The following is a 25,471-nucleotide window of genomic DNA, read 5'->3' as shown; positions in this document are numbered from 1 at the left end:
TCCTACCGTCATTGTTAACTGACCTCTTTATTCAGTCAGACTACAACACAAGCACACACACACACACACACCCTTACTATATGTCCAGTTCACACTTGGCACATTCAGCAGCTCTCCGTATTTGCCCCGATGTGTATAAAATTGGATGAATTAGTGAGTGAAAGAGAGAAAGATAGAGAGAGATGAGGAAGCTGTACTATTCATGTAAATCACTATTTTAGTTTGAAGGACATTTAAAGAATGAGAAGAGGAGCACTCACTAGAACACGTCTACTCCATTTGCTTCGAACGCACGCAAACAACATGCTTCGAGCAGCTGCTACACATCTACTCATACATTGTTCATATAAGACATGATGAACTGTATTAAATTTGCTCATCTTTGAAAGGTTCAATTTAATACATTCATGGACTCTCATACATGGACCTATGACACCAGGATACAGCCATAATACACTGTTTGTGTATTCATGCAATCAAATCAAATAACACAAAGTGAGAGTTCTCATGCATGCTGTTCTTGTGTTGAGAGCTTGTCCCCCTTTGATGATGAAATTATTTGCTGGAGCATGTGTCCCACCAGCCTCTGTTTGATAATGAGTGTTGTATTCTGCACTATAAAAAAAACATTCTACGATATTAATACATATGGGAAGTTGACATGAAACACTTTTGGTAAATTGATACAGTATTTCCCGTGGTGTGACATGCTATTCTCCATCTAATTTTATTCTAATATGGGATCAAAATCCCGTCAAATGTATTGCGGTCACGGATCCAAAAATAGTAAGTATGAATCAAAAAATAATAAGTGCAGATAAAAACATTTGTAAAAACATTGTTTCCAAGAGCTGGCAGAAAATACTCAAAACAGACACAAGCAGCGTATCTATCAACCACAAATAATATAATATTGAGCAGCAGCCATTGGAGTCGCACTGGAGTGAGGTCACCTCCCCCCTTCGAATGATTGGCTAGAGGAGTAGCTGTCGATCAAGAACTAGTGGACCAATAGGAATGCAAAATGCCCCTTGATTTACATGAAACTCTACTCACAAGTTTTGGAAAACCAAGTGCAGAACCTGGAAACAAAAGCAAAGAAAAATACAGCGTAAGCGTACAAAAAAATGAAAATATGAGCAAAATTGTCAGAGAGCACAAAAAACAGTAATATAACCAAGGAAAACATGATTTTGTTTGCAATTCTTATGACTTTGCTTTAATTTTTCTGTTTTTTTTTTTTTTTTTTTGCAGCATATTTTAAATGTGTTTATATATTTTTGATTCATGCTTGTTATTTTTTGATCTGCACTAATTATTTTGATCTGCGCTTATTATTTATTTTTGCGCTTATTTTTTTAAATCTGCGCTTACTATTTTTTGATTCATACTTATTATTTTAATTCATGCATATAATTTTTGGATCCGTGACCGCAATACTTTTGATGGGATTTTGATCCCATATTCTAAACATAATTTTGCTAATTGCATGCAGCTCTACGAACTCATTATTTGAAAGACTAAACTTTTACAAATATATTTGTCACACCGCAGGATCATTTGAATGAACTATGTTGAGGGCAAAAATGATTACAGATTTAATGATAGTTTAAATGACATTAATTATATATTATGTAGACTTCCACTTATACATTCATATATTCCTATAAATTATAACCTAAAAACATGTCCATGGATAACTATATACAAACTAACGCATACTTTACATGCAACCCTACAAATGCACACATCGCACATTGTGTAACATGTAAACACATACCGCCGATCCACACAATCATCAAGACACCAAGAGTGGAATTACACAACACCCCCATCAAGGCCACCAGAGCAAACCAAAAACCCCAATCTGAAAAATACAGCCCCACCCTGTGTGTGAACTCGCACTGAGAAATTCAATGCACCACCCACTGACAAAACATGGGAACAGTGAGAGCATCTTGACTGGAAATGGTCTCCAGAAACTCACACAAATCTGTAATTGTCCCATCTATACAAAGAAAACACTCAGCACCAACACAGGGCTGTGCAAACTACACAAGTGCCACAAAAAACACTCAGTGATGATCTTTGACTTCACTGGCATTAGCAAAAAGGATTTAAATTGGCCTGATATCATACAGCGATACATTTGCTGATATACATTCGAACTATTAAAATATTTCTGATATTTCTTGCGGCTAGAAATTAATAATTCAAATAATTCAACGAAAGCAAAAATAATGTGTTTACATTTGCTGAATGAACAATTGGAACATAAAAACACTCACTGAACACTTTATTAGGAACACCTGTACACCTACTTATTCATGTGACTATCTAATCAGCCAATCGTGTGGCAGCAGTGCAATGCATAAAATCATGCAGATATGGGTCAGGAGCTTCAGTTAATGTTCACATCAACCATCTGAATATGGAAAAAATGTGATCTCAGTGATTTCGATTGTGGCATGATTGTTGGTGCCATACGGGCGAGTATTTCTGTAACTGCTGATCTCTTTCAGTTCCTAGAGTTTACTCAGAATGTTGCCAAAAACAAAAAACATCAAGTGAGCTGCAGTTCTGCGGACTTAAATGCCTTGTTGATGAGAGAGGTTAATGGAGAATGGCCAGACTGGTTCGAGCTGACAGAAAGGCTACGGTAACTCAGATAACCGATCTGTACAATTTCAGTGAGCAGAACAGCTTCTCAGAATGCACAACACGTCGAACCTTGAGGTGGAGAGGCTACAACAGCAGAAGACCATGCCTAGGACTTTATTAAGACCATAGTGTTCCTAATAAAGTGCTCAGTGAGTGTAGCTTTGTTTTTTTTCAAGCCCACCAGAACACCTGATTTTTATTTCTGTCTGCTCATAAGTCTGAACTATGGAAAAACCTGAAAATAACCTAAAGAAAGTAATCAGTTTTAACTGGGGGTAATGCCTGGAATTAAACCTATAATATAATATCACAAAACAATTTGGTAGTCAGATTTTTACCAACATTAGACCATCTAACCTTAAAGCTGAACTGTGCAATGGAATTGCAAAAATAATAATCACTGTTTTCAAACAGATTACAGAAAACTCCCCCCATCTTCCATTGGTTGTAGGGTTGGTGGGTGCACCTTGTGGGGCCCCTTAGTGGTTTGGGGGCCCTAAGCAGCCACTTATACCGCTTGTACTGCTTGTACCGCTTTCACCAAGATTCATCCCTGGTCAAGCCAATGTTACTGTGTCGGGCTGGGCAGGCCACTAAAACAAACAGAGGAATGTTTTGATAGCACCAGAGAGACATAGTGTTAGAAATTTAGTTGAAATCAACCTACAAATGGCTTCCTTAGGCTAAATAGTTGACTCTGCTGCATATTAAGCTAAGATACGCGAATGATTTTTAACACTGAAAAATATTACATATACTGTAGCTTCAATAGCCAGATAGACTTGAGACCACAAATGAAATTGCTTTTATAGCTTTATTTTTTCATTTAACCCCCTTTTTTTTCTCTTTCTTTTTTTTTTTTTTTTTTTTTTTTACATTTTCATTGTTTTCAGCATAATAATTTGAGTGAAAAGTTGAATTAAAATATTAACACTGAGCTAGAGTTCTTGTAGCTAAACTGGTAGAGCATGGCACCAGCAACGCCAAGATCATGAGTTTGATTCCCAGCACAAAAACTGTTACAATATATACCGTGAATGCACTGTAAGTCAGTTTGGATAAAAGCATCTGCCAAATGTATAAATGTGAATGTAAACATTACTTCCCACTTTTTGCTTTAATGACAACTTGCACTCGAACTGGCAGGGACTTCACGAGTTTGTGCAAAACCTGATGATCCATGTTATCCCAGTGTGATTTGAAAATGTTCCACAATGTTTCAATGAAAGCAAGAAAGTCTGACGTATTGTACAAAGGAGTTAACAGTCAAATATCAAGTGGCCCACAAATAGTGCAGAATCTTATATATTTCTTATTCAATTTACAGCATAATGCTTTTTGTTTACAATTTTTCAAAATCCCAAAACATTCTGTTCGTTTCTAGGTTTAAATTAGATTTTTTTTAATGTGGTCTCAGAATTTTGGGACCCATTTTTAAATAGAAATTGCATAATCCTCCCACCAAAACTGGTTCAATTTTTTGGTTGTGACTTTAAAGGCCTTAGTGTCTGATCTGGGTACAGTCCTGTAAGATAATCTGTCCTTTCTTCCTGTCTCTCTATCTTTTTTCTATTCCTTGCCAAAGTGAATGGTGATTCGAATGCGCTGCAATCAGTGGAACGCAGAGGCTGCGTCTCTTGCTGCTAAAATGGGTCATGCAGAAATTCCACAAAAGGTAAACAATTACAGGGAACACTTTACAATAAGCTTCTATTAGTTAACAACATTAGTTAACATGAACTAACAATGAGCAATACTTTAACAGAATTTATTCAACTTGGTTAATGTTAAATTCAACATAAAGTAACATAAAACATTCAACATAAATATTTTAAATGAAACGTTGTATGTGTTAACTAATGCACAATGAACAACCATGAACTAACAATGAACAATATTATGTGTATAAAAAAATTAGCAAATGTTAATAAATGCTGTAAAAAAAAAAAAATATATATATATATATATATATATATATATATATATATATATATATATATATATATATTGTTCAGTGTTAGTTCATGATGATACCTAATGCATTAACTAATGTTAACGAATGGAACCTTACTGTAAAGTGCTACCCAACCACTTAACATCTGTGAGTGCTGTCTCCAGTTATTACTTAAAAATCCCTATTGACAAATAACAAACAATTCTACAAGTGTGTTTAGTTAATTGTATGATGAACCAACATGAATAGCAAGAGTGACATAATTGACAGATGTGTCTTATTAGTCAGTGAATCAAGGTCATATGATATCTACACAGATCTGACAGTGTTTAGTTGCAAGGGCGTAGATTTGGCTTGAATGTTGGGTGGGTTGCAGTGAAGCATTTACAAGTTTCCATTGATCCTGGTATAAATTGGGGGGGGTTACCTACCCCATAGCCCCCACGGAATCTACGCCCCTGTTTAGTTGCATGAATTGCTATTGATGTTTCAAGGCAATCCGAGAGGATGTTTACTGTATATTGAAGATGCTGTCCTCCTCTTTCTTCCAAATGCTTTCTATGCAAACAGACAGTACATTTATGCACAAAAGCAGAGAAAGACACAGGCGTTAAGTCGAACGAGGCGTTGACAGTTTTCTTCTTATATAAAGACTGAAGGAATCTCTGAATGTAGGCAATTAACTAAACAGCACCATCACCTATGCAGGGTGTTTGGACAAGCTGCCTCCATCCTGTCTCTACTAAACAAATTAAAGCTATCGTTTCATTACGCCAAGAGCTGAGAGGCAGCGACTTGCACAACTAAAACACGCGCTCGCGCGCACCGACGCCCATTAAAACACCACGCACGACACACGGCAAAAAGCATCCTGTGTCCAAAGCCCCCTCTCAAACTCAAACACACACACACACACACAAACAAACACAAACACAGGACATAATTCAGTTGTTGGATATAAAGAGTTTGAGGTCTCCAAACTACTCTCATTACTACAGCCATTCAAACATCCATCGGTTATTGATTTATTGTCATTTATTGAAATAACGTCACCTCATTTGATGGCTTTAACTTACCGCATCTTATAAAGCACTGGAACGATCGGTTCCGGATGCGCTCAACAGCATCGGGCTGTGTGATCTCAGTATGGTCCTTAATTCCCGTGACAGTGTGTCCGTGTGTGAATAAAACACGCAGAGAAAGGCACCGATGATGCTTTGATCTTCTTTTCCTAGATGTTCCTGAGAATCGAATCCTCCCAAAGACACTCGCTGAGGATCAGAGCGATAAATCGAGTAACCTCCGTCCCTTTAACCAATTGATCTATGGTGGACACGGGGATCAGAGCCCGCGTGTTGTATCCCGATCAGTGTTTTTTCTTTCTTTCTAAAATTAGAGGGAATGCGCAAAGTGTGTCCAGCGATGGCACAATCCGCGAGATCAGCGCCAGTGCATCGCTACATCGTCCGTGCATGGAAGGCCGCGACCTGATAGCTAGGGAGCGAGCGCCGAGAGAAAATGACAAGCCAATTGGGAAGCAAAGTGATGCTTGATTCAAGGATGGAGGGTGGGAGGGGAAAAGAAAGAAACGGAGGAAAAGAGAGGGGCGGTGAATCTGGAGCGGGGATGACGGGAGGACTCGAGCTCACTCTGCTGGCCGTGAGCGCGCACAGCAGCGAAGGGTCGACCTTGCTATCACCTGTGGTTATGTAACACTCCTATCATTTACAAATAAACCGATTTATTAATTTATTACAGCGTATTTACATGTTGTTCTTGTTGTTTACATCTTCCAAGTCAATTTAACTGTCAAAATAGTGACAGAAGAGACAATATCACACGTTTGTGGACTCACGTTTATATCTCTCATAATAAGTAGCACTAATGATAGCTGATGCCTGTGTTATTTCATTACAGTAAATGAGGGGGGAGAGGCCTGAACTGCCATTTACACTAAACTCACGAGCATCAAAGGCGTATCACGGACATGCGTTGACGGCTGGTTATCACTCTCACACAAACCTGAGACTGTCTAAATAATATTGGATGTTTCTTACGCGACTTTCGATTGGAAAATATTGTTGAGAATGGAGGCTGCCAGACTGGGGTTTTGACCATCAAATGGACGTCTGCAAATGATAGTTTTCCGTGAGCGGCGGGAGCATCCTGTTGATCTGAAGGTTAATGTGGGGTAAGAAATCAGGACTGATTGATCTGTACGATCCAGAATGAGAATATAACGGGCTTTAAAGATGCGGACTGATAGCAAACGATAAAAAATAAATGAGTAAATGCATCGCACCTGTCAGTCATACCTGAAAGCAGCTAACAGGCTAATTTTTACCTCTATTTCCAGGTATCGGTTATATTTGAGGAAAACGCTCATCTTTGTTGCACTTCATCTCTCAGACTGAGCCGTATCAACTACTCTACTCTATTAATTACTGATAACCTATTTAAATAATCGCATTGTAAAGTAGTACACTGTAAAAAAAAAAAAAAAAAAAAAAAAAAAAAAAAAAACATGTTAAGGCATAGTTACCTTAATATATACGGTAAAAAAAAATGGCAATAGCTATATTTAACAAGACAATATGTAATTTTACATGTGAATTAATTATTGCTCCTGGAAGGGCAACTCTTGATGAACTTTAAGTCATCTTGTGGCCTTATGTAGTTACTGTGATTAACAATACATTTTAAAGTGGGGAGTCACGTGGTGCCATGCCAGGGTCGGATGTGTGAGCGGCATCTTGCTTGAGTCATTATAGTTTTAGCAGAAATTCAGGAGCAAAGATTGATTTTGGCTAATATTTACGCACCTAACGTTGATGATCAGGGCTTTTTTTATAGATCTTGAAGGGATGTTGCAAGCTGCTGGCGCCCCTCATAATATAATATTGGGAGGAGACTTTAATCTTTTGATGGACTCAGTCCTTGATCATAGCGAAGCAAAAGTGTGTAAGCCCACTAAAGCAACACTGACGCTTCACAGGATGCGTAAAAATCTTGGTCTTACAGATATTTGGAGACTTTTGAACCCATCTGGTAGGGACTACACATTTTTTTCATCAGTCCATAAGATTTATTCTAGAATATATATTTTTTCCCCTTATTTCATATGTTGTTGATTGCTCAATTGGAAACATCTTAGTCTCAGATCACGCCCTCGTGAGTTTAGAGGTGTTGCCACATACAGATAAAAATAAATCATACAATCGGTGCTTTAATGTATCCCTTTTGCAAAATCCTGAATTCCAACAAATGTTAAAGGCTTAAATCAATGTTTATATGGAGACCAACTGGTCCTCAGTATCCTCTGTGGGCGTGACTTGGGAGGCACTTAAAGCGGTTCTTAGGGGTCGGATCATACAGTATGCCTCATTCATCAAAAAGTCTAAAGCACGAGAACTCGTGGAGTTGGAAGTGAATATTAAAAGTGCCGAGGCAGAGCTGAAGTGCCGAATGTCATCTGATGGCCTCAGAGAATTGACCCGATTGAAATACAGATATAATACTATTTTGTCGCAGAAGGTGGAGTTTTTGCTATTCAGGGCAAGACAGTCATACTTTGAGTAGGGGGACAACGCGGGGAAGCTTTTGGCTAGATATATAAAGCAGAGAGAGTCTTTTTCTACCATTCTCTCAGTGAAATCTGCTGGTGGTGATATATTTACTCAGCCATTGATATTAATAATGCTTTTAAAGGATTCTATCTTGATCTTTATAGTTCCACATCTTCGTCCACTGAAGAAGATATTAGAAACTTTGTGGAACCATTAGAATTCCCTAAACTGATGACTGAGCAAAAAAATCATCTTGATTCTGAGATAAACTTGGAGGAGCTTGGCGAGTTAATTAAGGCCTTGCCTACAGGAAAGTCTCTGGGGCCAGATGGCCTTGCCGCTGAATTTTTTAGATCTTATGCTACAGAACTGGCTCCACTTTTGCTAGAAGTTTATACGGAATCATTAAAAAATAGAAAGCTTCCGCCAACCATGACAAAAGCCCAGATCAGTCTGATACTTAAAAAGGACAAGGATCCAAGCGAGTGTAAGAGTTACTGTCCAATTTCCCTGATCCAGCTAGATGTTAAAATATTGTCAAAAATTCTGGCTGGCCGATTAAGTAAAGTTATGACATCTCTTATACATATAGTTCAGGTGGGGTTTATTCTGGGATGCAGCTCTTCTGATAACATTAGGCGTTTCATCAATATCATGTGGTCAGTGACGAATGATCAGACTCTGGTCGCTGCCATCTCACTTGATGCCGAGAAGGCGTTTGATATGGTAGAATGGGATTATCTTTTTAAGATTTTAGAAATATATGGGTTTGGGAATACTTTTATTGGATGGATTAAGTTACTTTATAGACACCCGGTAGTGGCAGTACAAACAAATGGATTAATTTCAGATTATTTTACTCTGGATAGCTCTTTCCCCATTATTGCTCTGTCTTGCCCTGGAACCATTAGCAGCCACGATAAGAAAGGAAGACAATTTTCCAGGGGTGGTGGCGGGAGGTATGGCGCAAAAGCTTTTGCTTTACGCAGATGATATTTTATTATTCGTCTCCGACCCCACTAGATATATGCCTTGCCTCCACAGAATTATTAATTCCTTTTCTAAGTTCTAAGGATAAAGAGTCAATTGGTCTAAATCCGAAGCTTTGGCACTTATAGCGTACTGCCAGTAACGGCTTTTCAGCCGGGTGCCTTCCAGTGGTCCAAACAGATAATTTTGGCCCCTAAATAAAAAGGTTTTCGAGCGATGTGGGCAGGTGGGCTTCATTACATTTATCAGTGATTGGGAAGGTTAATGGTATTAAAATGAATTGTATTCCAAAATGTAACTACCTTTTGCAGTCTCTCCCTATAGATGTCCCCCTCTCTTATTTCAAGCAATTTGTTAGCATAGCGAAGTCCTTCATAATTACATAGGCCGATTGACAAAGGTGGGCTAGGCCTACCCAAGATTTTGTTTTATTATTATGCATTCGGTCTCAGACATTTGGCTCATTGGTCACTTCCACCTGAGAGAGCCCCTCCCTGGTTTTGTATTGAACAGGAAGATCTTGCCCCTATTTCACCATTGCAAAGCCTTTCTATCAAACTAACCGGAGAAGTTAAGTTACACCGTTATCTCGCATTTGCACTCGGTGTGGACAAAAGTGTCCAGAGTGTTTAATTCGGACATTTATTTAAATGTTTCCTCGAGCATATGGCTGAACCCCAAATTATGTATGAATAAGTCTCCTTTTTGCTGGTGAGGGGGGTTATTACACTTGGTGACCTATATGAGAGTGGAGTGTTGAGATCCTTTGAAAATTTGGTTCAACATTTTGGAATTCCCAGATCTCAGTTCTATACGTATTTACAGCTGTGCCACCTGCTGTGTACTGTTTTTGGGAATAGTTTACACCCCCCTAAAGCAGCAGATACTCTGGGAGTGGTGATTACTACTTTTGGACAAGGTCATGAGGCATCAGTGTATTACTCCCTGATAATTCAGAGTCTGGGGGACAGAGCTTTAACTTCTATCAAGAGAGTATGGGAGAAATTTTTAAACTTGGTATTGGAGGAGGGAGTGTGGGCTAGGATTCTAAAAAACATCAAGTCTGCATCTAGAGATGCAAGGGTGTGTCTTATGCAATTCAAGATTTTACATAGATTCTATTGGACACCCTTTGGATTGTATATGCTTGGTCTTAAAGACACACCCACCTGCTGGCGATGTCAACCAGATGATGGAGACATAACCCATGTCTTTTGGGGGGGTGTTACGATCCAAGAATTTTGGTTGAAGTTTGATGTGTGAGGTATTGGGCACTCAATTTTTATTTTGCCCCAGAAAATGTTTATTTTTTATTATTTTTTTTATTTATTTATTTTATTTGTGTGTCTATAATCATGTGACCACTGGGGTGTAGGGGGTTGGGGTGGGGTTGGTGATTTGGGGTGGGGTTGGTGATTTGGGGTGGGGGGGTGGGGGTAATAGTGGGGGTTAAATATTGATTCTGTTTGTATATGTTTTGCTTTTCTTTGTTTAATAGATGAATCAATATAAAATGTTAATCATAAAAAGAAAAAAAATCCTCAGTTATTTTAAATGCAATAATGGAAGTAATTGAAGTTATAGAGCCATCTGGTTTTCAATGAATTTAGGTGCCAAACAATGAAAAAAAATATATAAATAAATTTTAAAGTGAATAGCAGACTTTTATAGTTCCAGAAGGTTTGTAGGGTACACCAGGGCAAAAGGCCCTGTGGGGTATATGTCATGATCCTGCCTCTTTCATCCTGTTTATTCTTGCGTTGGCAGGATTTTGACATTATCCTCCGCCATGTGCTGTTGTTTCTCTTCACGCTGCTCGTGAGTATGGGCAGCACCTGTATCCTATCTCCGTTCCTCAGTTTATTCTCTCCTTTGTCTCGTCTTCCCCGCCAGATTGTTGTGTTTTGTTCCCGGTCTAGTCGTGTTGGTCCTGTGCAGTCCAGTTACCTCCAGTTGGTTTGTTTCGTATTGTTCTTGTGAATTCCAGTTAGCCCCAGTCGGTTTGTTTTCAGTTTTATCGTTGGCATTTTATTTGTATTACCTCGTGAGTGTTTTGTTTGTAAGTTGTTTTGTTTATTTTGTAAGTTGTTTTTTGTTTATTTTTTCAATAAAACTACATCATTGCTGTTCCTGTGCCTTGGGTCCTTCCTCAAAACTATGACAGAACGATCTGGCCATCTGTGGACCCAGCGGAGGCATGATGGGTATTTTATTGAACTCAGTTCCAGCCCTTGAGGAATCGGTCTCTCAGAGCCTCGCCCGGTTGTCCGACCCCCGAGTCTGCTTTCAGCATAGTTGCCCAATCTACATTTTTGCTGAGGAGTTGGCCAAACCGACCTCTGGGCGGGGTATTGATGAGACCATCCTCAGGCTTATTTTTGTGGCAGGTCTGGACAAGCCCATCTGTCCAGAGGAGCTGAGTTCATTTTTTCATTTTCCCATTTGAGATTTGGTGGACTACCTCTGCCGGTTGGCAGAGATTGAACGTCTGCTGCGAGGGTGGAGCACCAATTCCCAAAATCCGACCGCCAGGAGGAGGCAGAGGAGCCCGCTGCCATTTCTTGGGGCGCCTCTCGGGCTTCGCAATGCAGTCGCCAGAGGAAGCACACTGCTGACCACCAGGAAGCGGAGGAGCCTGCTGCCGACTGCCAGGAAGCGGCGGCCATTCCTGCTGCAGTTTCCCTGCCCCTGTCAGTGCTCATGGCCACGGAGGTCGTTCCCCAGTTGCTGCCAGAGGTCTCGACCACAGCGGTTGCCGCACAGCCTGTCCAGTTCACTTTGGCTGTTGACGAGTCTGTCCAGTTCCCTGTGGTCATCAAGTCTGTCCTCGCTCCCATCATGGAGCCGAATGTCCAGTTCCCTGTGGCTGTCAACGAGTCCGTCCAGTTCCCTGAGCCTGTTCAGTTCCCTGTGGCTGTCAACGAGTCCATCCAGTTCCCTGAGCCTGTTCAGTTCCCTGTGGCTGTCAACGAGTCTGTCCAGTTCCATGAGGCCGTCACCGAGCCTGCTTAAGCCCCCGTGTCCAGTCAAGTCTTCTCGTCAAGTCGAGCTGGCCCATCAAATCAAAGTCATCAAGCCAAGTCAAACCGCCACGCCAAGCCACACGCCACACCAAGTCTGACGATCACACCTAATCAAGCCACTATGCCAAGTCATACTGACACATCAAGTCATGTCATCAAGTCAAGTTGTTTCTTCAAGTCAAGTTGTCACCACCACACCAAGTCAAGTCATCTCACCTATTCAGACTGCCAAACCAAGTCAAGCAGCCAAGTCTAATCAAGCCATTACACCAAGCCAAACCATCACACCTAATCAAGTCCCCATGCCAAGTCAAACCGCCATGCCAAGCCAAGTCATCTCATCAATTCAAAATGTTACGCCAAGTCAAGCAGCCAAGTCTAGCCAAGCCATCACACCTAGTTGTACCGGCACACCCAGTCAAGCTGACATGCCTAGCCAAGCCTCTACTTCTAGTCAAGCCACCTGGTTTAGTCAAGCCATCTCAACTAGTCCAGCAGCCAAGTCTAGTCCAGCAGCCAATGGTCCTGTCATGATCCTGCCTCTTTCGTCCTGTTTATTCTTGTGTTGGCAGGATTTTGACAGTTTCCTCTGCCCATCTCTCAGGCTGTCCCATGTGATGTTGTTTCTCTCTCTCTCTCCCTTGTGTTTCTCACAGGTGCTGCTCAGCAGGGCAATCAGCGTTGCCATGGTAGCACTGATTCGCGCTGCTCGTGGTTATGGACAGCATCTGTATCCTATCTCCTGTTCCTCTATTTATTCTCTCCTTTGTCTCATCTTCCCAGCCAGATTGTTGTGTTTTGTTCCCAATCTAGTCGTGTTGGTCCTGTGCATTCCAGTTACCCCCCAGTCGGTTTGTTTCATATTGTTCCTGTGAATTCCAGTTACCCCCAGTCGGTTTGTTTTCAGTTTTATTGTTGTCTTGTTTTATTTGTACTCGTGAGTGTTTTGTTTAAGTTGTTTTGTTTATTTTTTTCAATAAAACTACATTGCCATTCCTGCATCATGGGTCCTTCCTCAAAACCGTGACCGTAAAATGCTAGTTTGTTTTTATATTCTTCTAAAACACTGTATAGCAACAAAAACTACCACAGTACTTTCCTAAACACCTGTTTGTCACTAAATGCACTGCAGAATGTTTCTGATCCATGAGATCTTTGTGTGTAATGTCTAAAGGTTGATTTTGAGGCAATTTGAATTAATTTTTAATGTTTTTTAATGAATAGCTAATGAAAATCCTTGATATCAACACATTTATTTTGAGAATGCTTATTTATAATTTTCAGTTTTGTTCAAGGTAAGTAAATCAAACGTTTTTTAATCAAACTGTCCAATAAGTAAAAGGATAGTATTTTGGGGTAAAAAGCCCCCCTGTTGCACACTGCTTTCTTTAAATGGGGGGAATAGATTTGTTATGAAAAATGTTCAAAGTGGGCTCAGATTGATTCATGCAATTACAAATATAGATTAATTTGTTTTTAGAATACTTGAGATGTTATAAAATGCCACATGTGTTTGAAATAAACAGGAAATTTGCACCCTTCTCTGAAATAGTTATTTTGAATAAGTATTATCTATTGTCTCAAAAATATTTGCATTAGTTGACAAATTTTGCACTATAATTATTGCCCATTTATATACACGATATCACTATTCAAGTGGTGCATTTAGTCCCACTGTGCCCTATATCAAGTTTATATAATTTAAAATGGTAGCGAACCATAAAATATAGGCAAACAGGCATCAAAATTACATACTGTAAACCTGAAACATGGTCACCTTATTTTTTTACTGTAAATTTCTGGCAACCACAGCTGCCGGTATTTTACAGCAAATTTAACAGATTTTTATTTTATTTTAAAATATATATTTGTTGGATAACAAATATTTATAAATGTCTATTGACATCTTTTTGTCAGCCAAGCACTGCAGCCACTGCAAAATCCCTTTCATTTGCCTATATAATGTATAATATTTGCATATCAATCACCCTCACCATGAAAAGCCTGTTTAAAAATAACCCTTCTTCATTGTTTTCCGTTTGTAACTATTGTTGTCCGTGGTGTAAGACCGCCTATCGCTAGGCGATAAATCCCTATCAGATAGGTTGTAAGGACATCTGTCCAGGGTAATTACTGTCGTTCACAGTTTTAGTCCGTTTACAGCTGATAAGCGCCCTGGTAAGCGCATTACCGGTGCAGCGCAGCTCAAACAGGACAGCTCGTGCAGTACATGATGAGCGCGTGCCCACCGCGAGAACCTCCCATAGCGGCACGAAACTCCAGTCCAGATTACATCAACATGAATAACAGATTACCTCAGGCGTTATCAGAGCGATCAGTGAGTTATGGAGTGATCCGTAAATGCAATTCATAAAGCCTGTCATCGGTTACAAAGACAGACGCGAGCTCTGCCAAGTTGTCACTCTCACTTTCTGCCAAACGTCACTGCTGCTGTCACAGGTAAGGCCCTGAAGGTGTGCATGCCAGTTAGTGATTAAGATGCTGAAGTACTTCTTGGGTAGGCTCAGACTAAACTGTTTATTTTCCTTGTTTTGTATCTTGAATATATTTATGAGTTTTATTGGCTTACTGTGTATGCTCCTTTGAGAACTGACATGAATTTAACAATACTTGTGTGTGTGTGTGTGTGTGTGTGTGTGTGTGTGTGTGTGTTTTGCAGATGTCAGGAAGAGAGTGGTGGTAATTCAATACTCAAAGAGTTGAAAATGATGGGTATGTACTGAAGTCAGTTCATGGAGCACTGCTCTTACAAATATTATTCTTAACAGTTCTAAGTGGCCCTCAGTCTGTCCTACTTCTTTCACAACTAATGATATTAAAATACTTGAAGTGACTTAATGTCTACATTTGTAATTGTATTACATGCTGCTGCTTGTATACACACTCTCATGTGGGGCATGTCTTCATCAAAGAAGAAGGCTTATATATGCATGTCATTAATGTACTAATTTGTGTGTGTGTGTGTGTGTGTGTGTGTGTGTGTGTGTGTGTGTGTGTGTGTGTGTGTAGATACACAGCGTGCATTGATTGCAGTGGAGCGTCTGCAGGAGAGGCTGAAGGAGAGGGGAGAGCTGCCCACTGAGGAAAAACTCAGTCTGCTCAAGAGTGTCTTACAGAGTCCCCTGTTCCACCAGATACTCATCATGCAAGAGACTGGACAACAGCATCAGCAACACCAGGTCAGAGAGTAAAATATCACCTTCCCCATAGAGATGGGAGATAGCCCTTTTTTCTTTTTGTCCAGTAACAAGTATTATCAAGACCAATATCGTCAATATCGATACCAATACTGATACCTTGATTAAATGGAAAGGTTTTGTGATTTCTGAGGAAAAAATTTGTAATTATAGGGATTTTACATTTAACAGTTTTTATTAACAGTGAAGGGATCTAAACTGCAAACAATCTTACTGAGACAGGGAGACAGAGCTTTGTCATATATATCATATTTATAATTTAAATTTATGACATACCACAGCTAACCTCAAAATAGCACAATAGTGACTGACCCCTTTTTTTGGGCAGCCTTGGTTCCAGAAGCATTTTTTCCATTCCTTTTCTCCAAAGGGATTATTTAAAAAAAATCATCCAATAAAGAGTTCTAAGCCATGAACCAATCTAACCTGGTCTGAGATGAATGACAACATTACAAACTTTAATTTGAAGCCAGAAAGTATAAAAAAAATTAGACAAAAAGACAAAGGTACATGACTGTGTACTTATATTCTTTTAATTAGGCTATTAACTACTCATCCCATGAATGATATTGAATCAAAAATGATGGTACAATATGCTGTTAAATTATTGACTAAAAGTCATTTGTTATATGTAAAAAAACAATATATATATATATATATATATATATATATATATATATATATATGTTTCATTAAGTTCTTAAAATATTCAGATATTTCCAATTATATAAGTATATTTTGAGAGTGTAGGGAAATTAATTGTCACACTTTTGTCGCATATTCAGTTTCCATGATAACTTCTCTGATTGGTGGAGCCTTCTTCAGGATTATGGGTAGTGTAGTTCTTCGGAGGAAATCTGGCTATTCAACAAAAAAAAAATTAAAATTTGAAAAGTTTAAATTTGTATGACACTGACTTGTTGCTTCTACAGAAGAATATACTGTATCATCGCTTAACAATCTCAGAGCTCATGGTAGGTCTGTCAATACATAATGGTTAAAAATTTGAGCTGTCAAAATAAATGCGTTAACGCATTATATTGTCTTTAATGTTTTAACGTGATGAACACATTTAACAATATGACATTCTAACATTTTATTCAGCTGCATGTGAGTTCTAAAATTTGGAAAGGGTGGAACCTTTGCGATGTGTCAGGGGACATTTCACTGATGCACACAAAACGAACACACACAACAGTTCTGTGTGCGTTTGTCAAAAATGATCAAGTAATGGAGAAAGGACCTCTTACAAACACAGATGGGATTTGTGATAAAAAATAAAGTACTTTGCGTCTTTTGTAAGGCAGAATTTAATTACCAAAGAAGCATGTCAAGTCTTAACAAATGTATCAGATATGGATCTCACGCTCACAATGTGAAGGCTGCAATCTGTGAATATGGGTGCTGAAATGAAAACACACTGCTCTGGAGTATATGTGAATCCGGCCTTAGATTGCTGTAGCAAAGTGGATAGCGTCCTGGTTACTTTCGTAACCTCCGTTCCCTGATGGAGGGAACGAGACGTTGTGTCGATGTAGTGACACTAGGGGTCACTCTTGGGAGCCCTAAACACCTCTGATCTTTGAAAAAAGGCCAATGGGAATTGGCAAGTGGAATTTGCATGCCACTCCCCCGGAACATACGGGTAAAAAAGGAGCTGGTATGTAACCACTCATTCAGGTTTTGTGCTGAGGAGCCGAGACAAGGTCCCGGCCATTTCAGCGAGTAGTTCAGCCATCAGACTGGGGCAAGCGAGCGTGCTGGGGAATGGGAGGTCTGTGGGGGTTTACCCGGCAGAGGTGCTCCCACTGAGGTCCCCAAATCGCCCTCAGTGCTAACCGGCAAGGCCTCATACCTGTAGGTAGAAGGACAGAGGCGGGGAGCCGCTGGGGTGGATTGCTTTCTTACGAATGCAAGCCACGACCGCAACGTTGCCATGGTCATATTCTCGCAATGAGGACAAGACCCATCCACGAACGATGTCTCCGTGCGGGCAGCGCCCAGACACGTAAGACAGCGATCGTGGCCGTCAGAAACGGAGCGATAACGACCGCAACCAGAAATAACACACAAACGGAAAGGCATCTTTAAAAAGATGTTCCGTGTGTGCCGTTCTTTTAGAATGAAAATATACTCTTTTTAGAATATACTCTTTTTGTTATTCTGCCGAAGCACCCAGGGGCATTCTCTGCACTCCACGGGTGCAGAGGGGAAGAAGCCGCTGAAATGCGCCGTAAAATCCAGCAGATGAGGTGAATGAACTCGTGGATGAATTCGCTTCAATGAATAGAACCGCTCGGCTCCGAAGAGAAAATCTGAATGAGTGGTTGCATACCAGCTCCTTTTATACTCGTATGTCCGGGGGAGTGGCATGCGAATTCCACTCGCCAATTCCCACTGGCCTTTTCTCAAAGATCAGAGGTGTTTAGGGCTCCAGTGTCACTACATCGACACAACATCGAGTGAGTGACAGATAGGGAACCATAGTCTGCTGGCTGAATAATATTGTGGAAAATGAGAATTTAAGAGATTTAATGCACATTGCAATTAATACAAAACCTATGGGGACTAGTTCTTTCAATTAGAGAACATCCAACTTAGACTTCAGGAAACATTTAATACAACTTGAATTGGTGCTATTTTAGTGCATTTCTATCTTTATACTGTGAAAGTTTTTGTTTGGAAAATGTTAATAAGCATTTTTGTTACAGTACATATTGTTTTTATTTTATTTCCTAAGAAGGAACTAAATGCATTTTGAAAAATAGAGTCAAATTTCATCACTTTCAAAATCTGCGATTAAACGCAATTAAAGATATAGTTTACCCAAAAATGAAAAGTCTCTCATCATCTACATCATGTGACTTTGTTTATTTTCTTTGAATGAGTACCAACATTTTTAAGTTCCAAAAGAAAATAAAGGCAACATAAATTAATCCATACGACTGAGCTTCAAAATGTTGGTATCCTTTCACTTGCATTGTGAGGACCTACAGAGCTGAAATAGTTTTCTAAAAATCTATGTTTGTGTTCAGCAGAAGAAAGAAACTCATGTCATGAGTGTGAGGAAATGAGAGAATTTTCATTTTTGGGTGAACTATCCCTTTAACAATGAAAAGTCATGCTATTAATCAAGTTTAAATATTTGAATTGACTGACAGCACTATTTTTCTCTAGGAAAAATGCTTGTGATTCTCACATCTCTATCATTGGCACCCATGGCAACTGACCAAGATTTAAAGTGTATTGAATACAAGTATACTTTATGCTGACAAGCTAACACTGAAGAATTTACCTGACCTTGAAATGTACATGTAGATCCATTTTAGCAGTTCTTCACCCAGGGTGCTGCATTACAAACATTCCATGATGCAGATTGTTTTTATTCACCTCTTGCCTGACTACATCATGTCATACTCATGATAACAGTACTAGACATTTTCTGCTGTATTATTCTGTGAAAAAACACATGATACAAACCTGGCTCAAAGATAGGACATTGATATGGGACTGGTGAATGCAATGCCAGTTGAGCTAGTGTTTACCATATTTTGAAGTTTACTTTGCTGATGTCTGGCAACATTGAGGCATAAAAAATAGGTCAAAGAAACCCAATAGATATGAGTGGGAAGTGTTAGGTGGTATTCAAGGGTACAAGGGAAAGGTGGTCTAGGTTCACAGTGTGTAAATTAGGCAACATACAGTAGGTTTATGTGTGTCTGTGAGTGTGTTAAGATGCAGGGTAATTATGGGAAGTCTTATTTTAAAAATGCCTTGTGTTGGCTGAAGCTTTCAGTGGAACCACAGAGTAGCTCAGATCATTAAGCTCCTCAGATATCATCATAAAAATAGACAAAGTACTGTAGGTGCTAAATTCGGTTTTAATAGGTACAACCACAACTGATTGTCTAAGGAACCTTTCGCAGACCAAAATTAGAGAAGCAGCAGACGCTAAGATAAGCATTTCCAGTAATTAAAACATTAACCTAAACCACATTTTTTCTTGAACCACTGCATGGTTTTGGGTTTACTAACATGCCATATGAAATAGCTTCCTACTGCTGCAAACTGTATCTATATATCAGATAATCCTTGTGCTCTTAGTGCATTGGTCATGTCACTGGCATGGATAATCATAGGCTTTATATTAAGTTATTTATGAGTCATTCTTTAATCAAGCCTATCACTTCCTTCTTTTATTTTCATTCTGTGAAGCAATTGGCTAGTTTTCTCATTAATGTGTTTTCCCATTCAAAAGCTTGCCCTAAGAAAATGAGTCTAAATCAGTCCTTACAACCAGTCATATTTCAAGGACATGCTTTAATTAGTTATGGGTTTAAATGAAAAGTAATAATACTAGATATGCCTTTTTTTTAGACCAGTGTTAGGTGTAGTCTGATTGCAAAGTATTCAAAAAGTAGTTAAAAAGTAGTGTAGCACATCAAGTTTTAAATTCTTGTATTCAGATTACAGTTACTTTCAATTAAGTGTCAATAATTTTTTATTTTTATTTTTTTATCCCCTTTTCTCCCAATTTGGAATGCCCAGTTCCCACTACTTAGTAGGTCCTTGTGGTGGTGCGGTTATTCACCTCAATCTGGGTGGTGGAGGACAAGTCTCGGTTACCTCCGCTTCTGAGACAGTCAATCCAGTCAATCTTATCATGTGGCTTGTCGTGCATGACACCGTGGAGACTCTGCATGTGGAGGCACATGCTACTCTCCGCAATCCATGCACAACTTACCATGTGCCCCATTGAGTTACTCAGCACACCCAGGATTTGAACTCGTGACTCCAGGGGTGGTAGTCAGCGGCAATACTCGCTGAGCTACCCAGGCCCCAAGTTTCAATAACTTTTAAGTACTTTCAAATAAATTACTTTTAAGGACATTACTTGGTTCAGACATATTTTTAAAATAATGTTATTTGTACATTTAAAACATGAATTATGTTCATATGCAGGTCTGTTTGCATTTATGTGACAGCTAAAGGGCATGTGCCCCGTAATGAGTCATTGTAAGGGAGAAACACGCAGCCCTGAGTGTATAATTTGTGTGTGACAATGATCAAGGAATACATTTAGACATAATTTTAATTCGTTGAGCGGAAAAAGTAAATCTTTTCAGTTAGAAGTATTTTAGAAAGTAACTGGTAACACTTTACAATGAGGTTCCATTTGTTAACATTAGTTAATGCATTAGGTAGCATGAAAAAACAATTAACAATATATTGTTTACAGCAGAGGTGCCCAGACTTTTCCTACGGAGGGCCAAAAATCCATCCTGATTGAGGGCCGTGGACCAAAAGAGAACACTGCATTATAACAAACTCAGGGGCTGGAATTTATTTCAGCACTGTTACTAAATTTTTTTTACCTCATTCACATATTTCCAAATATTTTGACTATTAAATTAATAGCCTACAAGCGAGGAGCTTATAAAAAAAAAAACATAGCAACTCTTTCAAACCAATTAAATAAAACAATGAACATTAGTCAGAGATATGAAATGGTTAATGTTCTGTAAAATTATTATTGTATCATTAATAACGTTTTATTTAACATCAAGGCTATTTAACACATCCAGATATTATTTTTGTTAATATTATTATAACTACATTGTAGCATATGATAATTTTAGCGTGTGAGCATGACACCGAACTGATACAAAGTGTGAGAAGCGGAGTGCCCATCTGTGCGCGTTTTTGGTGCAAGAATCCACCACTGACTCGGCACCATCTGCACAACGGACGGCACGAAACAAATAATGTTCAGTGAAAATTCAAATGAAGAACGCATTGGATATATTAATTTGGAACGATATCAGATTGCTGGTGGATTTTTTAGCCCAGAGCCTCCATTTATTTACGACCCTGGATGGAACTAGAGATGGAGATGAGAGATGTAGCAGGTGTTTAAGTGTCTCTCTTCATCATGCAGCTGGTACATTACACAAAGTATTTTTGCTATTTCTGCCTTTCTTGCAAATGTGCTGCATTATGAAAAAAGAGGGAGCGCCAAGATATGAAAGGCGTTTGCCATTACGCACATGCAATGTTAACAGCTTTGCTGATTATGAACAGGAACGATATATTTTTATCGCGTCGCTTGCTTATGGAGACGTGGTATAACACCATTTGCATGTCGAATTAACAGGTAAGTTCAGTATCAATGCGACAAAGCACTTTTTCTCTTCACGTGCTTACACTTCTGACACTGCTGACAGCTGCACGAGAGCGAGAGAGGGAGAGACAGAGCGGATTTACTCGTGCAACAAACTACAGTTTAATATAAAAACAAGTTTATTGATATGATTTGTTCATCTGTATCTATTGATTTACTAATATAGAGACTCATTTGCAGCTGCACTGTAAAGTGAATAAAAGTTTGTGTGAATTTCCCGCATTATGAACATTGCGGGAATTACTAAAATTGTGCGCAATAGCCGCACCGAATTTCAGGCTCTGCAAACTGTTTTATGTTAAAATATTAAAGCTGCCCTTGTTCCTCTCCTTTATAATTTCATTATACATAAAAAAATAAAATAAATAAAAAAAAACATTACTCTGCAATCTGATAAATTAATGCAATGAAAAGCTGCGTCAATAGCATTTTTTTTTTTTTTCACTCTTGTCATATACTTCAAGGCGGGCCATATCAAAGTTCATCGGGGGCCAAGTATGTTTTCAAAAACCCTTTGCCAACACCCCTTAGACTCATTACGCCCTTTCGCACTCTCTGATTCAGTTCAATTAATTAAATATGTTTTATGATTTATGAAATACCACCTACGAGCGAAACACTGTCATTCACAGAAATGCTAATGCATCAAGTGTGGGGAAAGTTATTATTTTTGTTTTAATTATTGAAGATTTGCACTGAGTTCAGTGTTTACATTCCTCGTGCATTTTGATGCAGTTTTAGAAATGTAGGATCTGTTTTTTGTGCAAGTGAGAAAAGAAAGTGTGAATTCTATACAAATTGCAAAACACAATTATTTCACATAGACATTTTTCCTTTTTAAAAGGACAGAATGAGATTAATCAATAGTAAGTTTAATCGATTGACAGACCTAGTTTAATGCCTCGCATCTTTCAGAAATATCAGTGGAATCTCTGTCATTTACTCTGTATTTTTTATTGCTAAAGAATTCATTCAGTCATTCAAGGACATTACATATAGCAAAAGAAATATCTCTTCATTTTTTTGAATGTCATTGAATGAAATGACCTATAGTCATTTAAAATTACATTTATTTCTTAATACACATTATATCACAAAAGCAATTAACAGCAAAAAAACTTTCTTTTAGTATATTACATTTGGCTGACCATATTTTGTAAATAAGCCATATTCTTTTTTTACATAGGTCTAGACTACATGTGATTGTGTTTCAGACCTCTTATTAGCCTGCCTTGCATATGCATACAGACATAGTTAGATAGATAGATAGATAGATAGATAGATAGATAGATAGATAGATAGATAGATAGATGTCCTTGGTTTGTCTGTGTTTGTATTTGAGAGAAAGAGAGAAAGAGTGAGAAGTATTTAGAGATGTTGATTCTGTGAAAACATTAGCAGGGACCAAACTGAAGCTGTATAAGCTACTTACCTGAGCTGACCACTAAAGCTGTGCAGACACTCGCAAATACACTAACAGGTTAAGCTCGGATAAGTAAATGAGTAAAAGTCCAAGAGATCACGTACGGCATGTATCACACACATAAACTTTTTAAAAGGTTTAAGCAGGACAGGGGTCTTGCTTTGACTTACAGCATATTTCTCAACTTGACATAGTGATGAAGAAATACCAGCTAAACTAAACAACAGATCATGCACTTGAACAGATGAAGGCAGATGCATCTTTCTCAAAGGATACTTGGAGGAAGAATGCTTTTGATAGACAAACATTAAATATCACTCCAAGATTTCAAAATATCCACTTTGCTGACAATGTACTTTAAGAGAACATCAGTTTACTTCATCACTCTGGCTTTGTGTTTGTCTAGGTTTCTCCCAGAACATCTCAGTCTGTGAGTGATGATGTGGATGGTTTGAGTGCATCCCACCCCTCCTACATTCTGAGGCACAGAGACTCCTACCTCTCAGCCCAACGACACAATGACCACTGTCGATCCAACAATCATGTGACTTTTGCAACCTGCATCACAGAGGATATTTCAGTACTGCAGTCCGTGGCCCAGGTACGCCCCAATAAAATGGCCATAGTGCCTATTTGGACTGGCCAATATGAAATGCAGATACGGGTCAGGAGATGTAGTTAATGTTCACATCAATCATCAGAATGGGGAAAAAAGTGATCTCAGGAATTTCTACCGTTTTTGGTTTAATTGGGCTGGTTTGAGTATTTCTGTAACTGCTGATCTCCTGGAATTTTCATGCACAACAGTCTTTAGAGTTTACTCAGAATGGTGCCAAAAAAAAAAAAAAACATCCAGTGAGTGGCAGTTCTGCAGACGGAAATGGCTTGTTGATGAGAGAGGTCAATGGAGAATGGCCAGACTGGTTCGAGCTGACAGAAAGACTACCGTAACAGATAACCAATCTGTACAATTTTAGTGAACAGAATAGCATCTCGGAATGCACAACACGTCGAACATTGAGGTGGATGGGCTACAACAGCAGAAGCTGTTCCTACGTGCTGTATTGGCTTCTCATCTGACACACGTGGCATCTCTGTTTGACGTGAGTGTTGCGGATGCTATCTCCAGCAGGCCTTCCGATATTTGTGCATCAAGAGACAGGAGAGCACAGAGCAGGATCACTTACGCTACTCAATCTGGCTTCTCTCAATATTGCGGCACAGATCCACAAATCTTACGTGACCCATTTGAATTAAACAGCAACAACACTGTGTCATGTACCAAAATAATTGGATTTTAAACTACACATCATCACCCTTATTAAAATTCTGTTCGAATGATGTTAGATATTAGGAAGCACACCAGCCATGTTTGCCTTCAGATATGAATATATTCTCTACAGAGATGACTTAAGAGCCTAATGAAGTGTTTATTTTCATTGGATATTTTTTTTTACTTATGTATTATTTCTTTGTTGCATTGCTTTGAGAAGATGTTGAGTTTGTTGAGGAAAGTTTATAATGACAATAATATTGGTCTACAATTTATCAGACAATAATTTAGCATTATCGTTAGGTTGATTTAAAACCTAGTTCTTTCCTTTTTTTTGTTTTTTTTTTATGTTTGTCAAGTTCCAAATTAAGAGAAAATGTTATGAGGAAGTAGTTTTCATTTTCGTATTTAATATATAAACCAATTTTTATTGGTTTTCCAGGAAAAAATTACTATATTGTGATGTGTAATGTTATCGTAACACAAAATTATTCATATTGTGATATAAGATTTTGTTCATATGCCCACCCCTAGTGCCTATATAAAAAACCATGTTACAGTTGGAATGAAATATTCCTGACAATTAAGTCTTAGCTTAGTTTGATTGCTGTAAACGTTTTAAACTGACATAGCTGTGAATAATTTTTTTCAAGAGTGAGAAACCAGCAGCCGTGCGATGTGTTGCCTTTGTGTTTGTGTTTTGACGCATTAACAGAAAAGTTAAGGACTACCGAAAGATAAAAAAGTTAATATTATAGCTTATAAAAATGAACTTACTCACTTTTGTAAGTCCGACAAACCATTTCCAGTTATTTTAAAAACATTTTAAGGAGATATCTTGTGCTGATTCAGGTCTGCAAAACAATTGCACTGCCTCTAGTGGCTGAAGCTGGAAGTGTTGTTGAACGGATGGAAACTTAAGTGAAATGTCCACAGAGTGGTGCCAAAAGTGAATTGTATTTTTAGTTGTAAATGATGTAATACAGTAAACAGGAATGCATTTTTTATTAACCCTACACTCCAACACTGATCCTAAATGTCAGTCGAGTTAAAAAATATAATTTTAGAACAAAAATGCAACCTCGAAATTGCTCTCATTGATTATGTGAACGTGATTACTTCCTGGTTTCCACAGGGCCAGAACCCTTATCTTGGAGTGAACATGAGTTTATCTCTCTCTCT

General features: G+C 38.7%; 2 protein-coding genes across 9 annotated transcripts in view; one reads left to right on the top strand and one right to left on the bottom strand.

The window, feature by feature from the left end:
• Window positions 1–6,145, bottom strand: part of adgrl3.1 (adhesion G protein-coupled receptor L3.1) — a 190,646-nt gene extending 184,501 nt beyond the window's left edge. The window contains exon 1 of the mRNA XM_051702396.1: window positions 5,692–6,145. The gene's annotated coding sequence lies outside the window, so the exon portion shown is untranslated. The remainder of the gene's footprint in view (window positions 1–5,691) is intronic.
• A 434-nt stretch (window positions 6,146–6,579) lies between these two features.
• si:dkey-92j12.5 (multiple PDZ domain protein) overlaps window positions 6,580–25,471 on the top strand; it is a 104,934-nt gene continuing 86,042 nt past the window's right edge. For 7 of the 8 annotated variants that reach the window (XM_051702313.1, XM_051702317.1, XM_051702316.1 and 4 more), the window contains exons 1-4: window positions 6,580–6,806; window positions 14,875–14,927; window positions 15,225–15,394; window positions 23,423–23,617. In XM_051702313.1, coding sequence (XP_051558273.1) covers window positions 6,751–6,806; window positions 14,875–14,927; window positions 15,225–15,394; window positions 23,423–23,617 — 474 coding nt within the window. In that variant the 5' untranslated portion in view covers window positions 6,580–6,750. Of the gene's footprint in view, window positions 6,807–14,454; window positions 14,655–14,874; window positions 14,928–15,224; window positions 15,395–23,422; window positions 23,618–25,471 lie in introns of those variants that run through there. The other variant, XM_051702318.1, reaches the window with a different exon arrangement.

This window comes from Myxocyprinus asiaticus, chromosome 7, assembly GCF_019703515.2.
Source record: "Myxocyprinus asiaticus isolate MX2 ecotype Aquarium Trade chromosome 7, UBuf_Myxa_2, whole genome shotgun sequence".
Lineage (NCBI taxonomy): Eukaryota > Metazoa > Chordata > Actinopteri > Cypriniformes > Catostomidae > Myxocyprinus > Myxocyprinus asiaticus.
This window is presented reverse-complemented; position numbering and strand designations above follow the sequence as displayed.